This window comes from Mastomys coucha, unplaced genomic scaffold (assembly GCF_008632895.1).
Source record: "Mastomys coucha isolate ucsf_1 unplaced genomic scaffold, UCSF_Mcou_1 pScaffold16, whole genome shotgun sequence".
Taxonomy (NCBI): domain Eukaryota; kingdom Metazoa; phylum Chordata; class Mammalia; order Rodentia; family Muridae; genus Mastomys; species Mastomys coucha.
The window spans coordinates 24692139-24699324 of record NW_022196898.1 but is presented as its reverse complement, the minus strand read 5'-3'; the positions used below and the strand labels follow the sequence as shown (position 1 = coordinate 24699324).

The following is a 7186-nucleotide window of genomic DNA, read 5'->3' as shown; positions in this document are numbered from 1 at the left end:
GTTTCCTCTTGAAGGGCTTCTAGCTGTTTACCTGTGTTCTCCTGTATTTCTTTGAGTGTGCTATTTATATCTTTCTTAAGGTCCTATATCATCACCATGAGAAGTGATTTTATATCTGAATCTTGCATTTCTGGTGTAAAGCTGTGTCTAGGACTTGCTGTGGTGGGAGAATTGGGTTCTGATGATGCCACGTAACCTTGGTTTGTGTTGTTCATTTTCTTATGCTTGCCCCCCTACCTCCATCTGGTTATCTCTAGTGTTACCTGCCCTTGCTAAATCTGACTGGAGCCTGTCCTTCCTGTGATCCTGGTTGTGTCAGAACTCTTTAGAGTCAAGCTGTCTTTGTGATCCTGTGATTCTGGGATCCTGAGATCCTGGGCTTGTTAGAGCACCTGGGAGTGGAGCTTCCTCTGGATGTTGTCAGACTGGCTGCGGGGCTTGCGCCCAAGATCTACTCAGGATCTTTCCATTTTTTTATTCGATGTTTTCTTTGTTTACAATATTTCCTTTCCAAGGTTCCCCTACCAAAAAAATAAAATAAAATAAAATAAAAAACCAAAAACTAAAACACACACCTATTCACTCCCCCTTCTACCTGTTCATCAACCCACCCCCTCCTGCTTACTAGCCCTGGCATTCCCCTACAAGGGGCCTAGAACCTTCACAGGGCTAAGGGCCTCTCTTCCCATTGATGACCAACTTGTCCATCTGAAACTGCCCACAGTTTCATGAACCGGGTTCTCCTCAGTTAGGAGGGAATAAAGGACCTGAAAGAGAGGGTTTGAAATGCAAGAGAAAACTCGAAGCCAAGTTGCATCCCAATCAACGCTCCACTTTACTGAGAACAAACAAGGGTTTTTATAATCACAGGGGAAACTGAAAACAAGTCTCTGGATTAACTATAAAGAAAGTTCAGGTGCCAAAGTCTCCAGGTTCAGAAGATCTTCAGGCAGCTAGCTGGCTGGCATACTCAGGCAGTGGGTGTATTCAGGTGGTAGGCGTGGTCAGGCGGCTTCTTCAAAGACAATCAACAGAGAGCTTCTATCTGTCTTAACTCTCAGGTATTAGCCCTCAAACAGAGGCTGTCAGGAGTCTGATGGATGACTGAAGTGAAGAGGGGATGTAACATCCATCCTCTGCTATACATATGCTGCTGGAGTCATTAGTCCCACCATGTAGTAGTCCCAACATCTTTGGTTGGTGATTTAGTCCCTGGGAGTTCTGAGGGTACTAGTTGGTTCATATTGTTGTTCGTCCTAAGGGGCTACAAACCCTTCAGCTCCTTGGGTCCTTTCTCTAACTCCTTCATTGGGGACCCTGTACTCAGTCCAATGGATGGTTGTGAGCCTCTACTTCTGTATTAGTTTGTTACTGTCAGAGACTCTCAGAAGACAACTATATCAGGCTCCTGTCACCCAGCACTTGCTGGCATCCACAATAGTGTCTAGATTCGATGACTGAATATGGGAAGGATTCCCAGGTGGAGCAGTCTCTGAATTGTTCTTCCTTCAGTCTCTGCTCCATAGTTAGTCTCTACAACTCCTTCCATGGGTATTTTGTTTCCCCTTTTAAGAAGGAACGAAGTATCCACACTTTGGTCTTCTTGAGTTTCTTATGGTTTGTGGTTTGTACTTTGTGTATTCCGATCTTCTGGGCTAATATTCACTTATCAGAGAATGCATACCATGTGTGTTCTTTTGTGATTGGGTTACCTCACTCAGGATGATATTCTAAAGGTCCATCCATTTCCCCAAGAATTTCATAAATTCATTGTTTTTAACAGCTGAGTAGTACTCCATTGTGTAGTTGTACCACATTTTCTGTATCCGTTCCTCTGTTGAGGGACATCTGTTTTTTTTCCAGTTTCTGGCTATTATAAATAAGGCTGCTATGAACATAGTGGAGCATGTATCCTTATTACATGTTGGAGCATCTGCTGGATACATGCCCAGGAGTGGTATAGCTGGGTCCGCTGGTAGTACTATGTCCAATTTCCGGAGGAACCACCAAACTGATTTCCAGCGTGGTTGTACCAGCTTGCAGTCCCACCATCAATGAAGGAGTGTTCCTCTTTCTCCACAACCTCACCAGCATCTGCTGTCACCTGAGTTTTTTATCCTAGCCATTCTGACTGGTGTGAGGTAGAATCTCAGGGTTGTTTTGTTTTGCATTTCCCTGATGACTATGGATGCTATATAGCACAGGGACTTTCTTTTTTGGTCCAATCTTTTTGGTGTTCTGTATGCTTCTTGTATCTTTATAGTCATGTTCTTTAGATTAGGAACTTTTATTCCCTATAATTTTGTCAAAATTATTTTTAGGTCTTTGAGTTGAGATGCTTCTCCTTCTATTCCTATGATTCTTAAATTTGTTATTTTTTCCATTCTGAATTTTTTAATTAGATATTTTCTTTATTTACATTCAAATTTTGGTTTCTCTCTGAACCCCTATTCCCTCCCCCTCCCCACTCACCAACCCACCCTCTCCCAATTCCTGGCCCTGGCATTCTCCTACACTGGGGGCATCCAGCCTTCACATGACCAAGGGCCTCTCCTCCCACTGATGACCGACAAGGCCATCCTCTGCTGCATATGCAGCTGGAGCCATGAGTTCCAGTATGTGTACTCTCTGGTTGGTGGTTTAGTCCCTGGGATTCTGAATTTTTTACTTCAGGATTTTTGTTTTTTGTTGTTTTTTTGTTTTTTATTTTTAGATTTAATATTTTCTCTGATGAGTCTGTTTCTTCTATATTTCTTCTATTGCATCTTCAACACCTCCGATGCTCTCTTCCATCTCTTGTATTCTGTTGGTGATGCTTATGTATGTAGTTCCTGTTTGCTTACCCAGATTTTCCATTTACTGAACTACTTCAGTTTGTGTTTTCTTTATTATTTCTAATGCTATTTTCAGGTTTGGAATGACTTCATTTGTTGCTTCTACTGTTCCCCCCCCCCCGGCTTTTCTGTCATTCTTTAAGGAGTCTATTAATTTCCTTCCATTTTTATCTTTTTCTCTATATCTTTTAAGGGTTATTCATTTCCTTCAGCTGTTTGTTTGTGTTTTCATTTCTTTCATTTAGGGCTTTATTTATTTTCTCCACTTATTTATTTGCCTTTTCCTGGATTTCTTTAAGGGATTTATTCATGCTCTCTCTAAGAACCTCTATCATTTCTATAAAGTTGGTTTTAAGGTAGTTTTCTTGTGCATCAGTAGTGTTGAAATATTCAGGGTTTGCTGCAGTATGATAGCTAGCCCTGGTGGTCCTATATTACTTTGGCTATCGTTAATTGTTTTTATGCAATGTATCTAAACATCTGAGATGATTATTGGCTTTATTGGCAATTTCTGATTTTGTTTTTTGGTTTTTTGAATGGGTGTTTTGTTTCTTGGTTTCTAGTTCTTCTTTGGTCTTCTGGTCTTTTTGGTCTGGAATTCTGGTGGTTGGTGTGACCTTTGATCCAGTTGGGCGTTGGACTTAGTGTATCTAGCTTGACATTTGGTCCAGAAGGTAGTCTCCTCCCAAATTTTGAGGTAGTAACTGGGGATGAGGAAAGAGTGGGGATTGGGGATAGTAGGCAGGGCACCAAGAAAGCAGAGGAGTTCAGCAAGTGGACCCCATATCTGAGGATTTTGATGGCTGGTGTGGTCTCTTGTCTATCACGAAGTCTGAGTTAGCCTGTTTTTCTGGCTGTCTTGGTCTATATCTGTTCTTCTGAATTTGGTGATCTGAACTTGTTCTTCTGAGTGGTGTGGACTGCTGTGGTCTGCTTCAGGGCAGTGGAAGACTGATGGAGTTGGGGGATAAGGGTATGATAACATAGTGGAAGGTAGGATGGGAAGTAGAATGGTTCTTTCAGAACCAAACCTAGGAGGTGGCACTGTTGTATCATCAAGTGGGTCTCTCACCTGTTCTTCTGACTGGTATGATTTCTGAATTTTAACAAGTTGTAGATTTTGATGGCTGAGATCATGTCTTTATGCCCCTCCCTGCTTTGTTTTTTTTTTGTTTTTTTTTTGTTTGTTTTTTTTTTTTGTTTTTTTTTTTTTTTTTTTTTTTTTTTGGTTTTTGAGACAGGGTTACTCTGTGTAGCCCTGGCTACACTGGAACATTTTTTGTAGACCAGGCTGGTCTTGAATTCACAGAGATCCTGGCACCTCTGCCTCCTAAGTGCTGGGACTAAAGAAGTGTGCAACCATGCTTGGCTGCACTTTTTCTATTATTCTTACAGAGAATATTATTTGTGTCTTTAATGGCATTAATCTCTCAATAATTATGCTGCTTTCATTACTACTGCCTTCTCTGCAGTAATTCACTGAAACCCCTTTCTTCTCTGACCACTTTTCATACCTCTTTTATCTACCTGCTGCTCTCTCTCACAGGTCAACAAGATAGGAACAAGGGCAGTATCCATGTCACATAGCCTGATTGTTACCTTCTGTCAAACAAATTATTCAATTACTTCTTTATTGAAAGTAGATTTTTCTTTCACGTAATATATTCTGATCATGCTTCTCCCTCCCTCATCTATTTCCAGATCCTCTGCTTTTCCCACCTATTCAACTCCATACCTATATTTTTAGAAAATAGATAGGTATGCAAATAAACTAGAATTAAACAAACCACTAACACCATCAACAAAATGAACAAACCAAAACCAAAGAAATATCAGGAGAAGCACATACCTATGAAGACACACATGCCCTCACAGAAGGAAGCTAATCATTTCTTTTAAAACTCAACTCCACTGAGTTCTTAGAATAAGTTTCAGACTCTTTGTCAGAGTATAACTTGAATGTCTTCTAGCCCATTTCCCCATAGACTTTCTGTTTCTCTCTAGTAACTCATGAGCTTTTAGACCACATTTTTCTCAGCATTCTTATCCTGCAAACCTCCAGCAACAACTGATTAAGTTCTTTTTTTTAATTAGATGTTTTCTTTATTTACAATATCTCCTTTCTCAGGTTCCCCTCCACAAATAAAATAAAATAAAATTTAAAAACAAAAACTAAAACAAATCCCTGTTCCCTCCCCCCACCCCTGTTCACCACCCCACCTCCTCCTGCTTACTGGCCCTGGCATTCCCCTATACTGGGGTATAGAACCTTCACAGGACCAAGAGAGCTTCAGAATCCTGCAGCTTCAAATTTATCCATACCTCTTCCACAAACCAACTCCAAAGGCCTATTGCCCATGTGATTTGTTTCATCACAGGGAGACCTATCTCTTGGAACAAATTTTTTGTATTAGCTACTTTCATGTTGCTGTGATAAAATACCTGACAGAAGCAATTTAAAGAAAGGTTTACTTTGGGTGTTGGTGGTTTGATCTATAGTTCATCATAGTGGTGAAGACTGAAGAAGATGGTCACATTGGAATTGTAGTCAGGAAGCAGAGGCTGATAATTGCCAATGTAGCTACTAACCCATAAGATGAGCTAATCACTTTCAGAATGGATCTTTTCATGTGAGTTAATTCTTTTTAAAAACACGTTTAGATTAAACATGCAGAGATTTGTCTCCTAATGCCGTGGACCAGGTTCATTGTGAGGACCCCAATTTCCAGAATTCCAGATGAGAATTCTGGTCAGGTGGGCAATAAGTCGGCAGACGACAAACAGACTCGAGACACAAGGGTGTGGTGAATCTGAATGTATTTGTGCAAGGTGAGATTCAGGCTTAAATACCATACAGCAAGCAGGGCAGATGTCAAGAGTCACGTAGGCAAGTGACCGCACATCAAGGTGAGTAGGGTCTGGTAGCTAGGTGTGAAGCAGGAGGAAGAGGAGTAGAACTCTCCCTGTTGAGGCATTTTGATATTCCTAGGCTAATTCTCTGATTCTGCTGGAGGTAATGACCAGGAGGTTTCAATCTAGCATTTCCTACTAACTATCTGGGTCTAGCTGGGGGCAAGCAGTGGGGAGTTCTGACCTAACACTTTTAGCTAATGTCCTTGAGTGAGGGAAACCCTTCATTACTCTCTAGTATGTAAAACATTTCTAACTATTGTAAACTATCTATTGCCCTAAGGAATGTACTCGACCTCTGTTGCTAGCTCTGGCAAGGCAGATACTTTGAGAGAAATTGCAAGCTATGGACAGCTTGGTATTAAACTAGGATAGTTGGAAACATTGTGCTGGCTGGAAAACAGCGTCCAATCTTAGCCATTTACGAATCATTACTTAGGATACCTTTATGCCTAATTATGAGGGCGTGTTGACTATTGGAAAGACTAATCTGGAACACGTCTGACTTAGGGGATACTAGCGACCGTCTGAAATCCAGGAGGCACAAAATTCCTTTTGGAATCTTATTTCCTCTTATCCTTTATCAGGATTTTATCCCCGATATTTTGGATGTGACTGGAGTAGACGAGTGTGCGTAGCATCCTAAGTGATTTTAAATCCCACAAAATTGACAATTGAGGAAAACTACTACAGAATGTAACTGCCACATTTAACAAACACTTCCTATTATGTTGTTTGGTTTTAAACACTAGAGATATTTTTATGTTTCCATTTGAGTGTTGATTTTTATTTTTCTCTTAAAGGTATGGGATTTTAACGGCTATTGTCACCATACTCTTAATGTTGGTCAAGATGGAGTTGTGGACATTTCCCAGATTCTGATTCTTAAGAAGACCATCCTGGTTGTGGGCTGGGAGAGGTATGCTTATGTAAATTGTCAGAAGAGAAAAGAAGTGTTTTTTTTTTTAATTTAAATTAAAAAATAAAAGGAAAGTAAGGAAGTCTCCTTTGGTTAGAATCATTAACTTGTTGGTAGCTTAGGCAGGTGAGTTTGAACTGAATAGATACTTCATGGATAAAATATGATATGAATTCCCAGCTTAGGTGCTTAAAAGAACCATTTTGGGTTTTCTCTCGGGCTAGAAAATTTGGCCATTTATTTTAAAATTTTTCGATAAAGATGTAATGTTATCTCTTGAGTTTCCAAGTCTCTCCTATATTTAAACTGAGTATTATAGATTACATCCATCAGTTGTACAAGATACCTTCTCCTTTTCCCTTCCACAAACCAATTCTCAGGGCCTGTGAGCCACATGGTTAGGATCATCATGGCAGGGGCTCGATTCCTTGTAAGATCATCATGGCAGGGGCTCCATTCCTTGGTAGGATCATCATGGCAGGGGCTCTATTCCTTGGTAGGATCATCATGGCAGGGGCTCTAT

The 7186-nt window shown here is 40.5% G+C and overlaps 1 protein-coding gene across 2 annotated transcripts in view; it reads left to right on the top strand.

Annotated features, from left to right (window-relative positions):
- The window catches only part of Wdr49 (WD repeat domain 49), a 191284-nt gene that overhangs the window by 104049 nt on the left and 80049 nt on the right, over window positions 1–7186 (top strand). For both annotated transcript variants that reach the window (XM_031374103.1, XM_031374104.1), the window contains one exon: window positions 6548–6663. In XM_031374103.1, the coding sequence (XP_031229963.1) occupies window positions 6548–6663 (116 nt within the window). The remainder of the gene's footprint in view (window positions 1–6547; window positions 6664–7186) is intronic.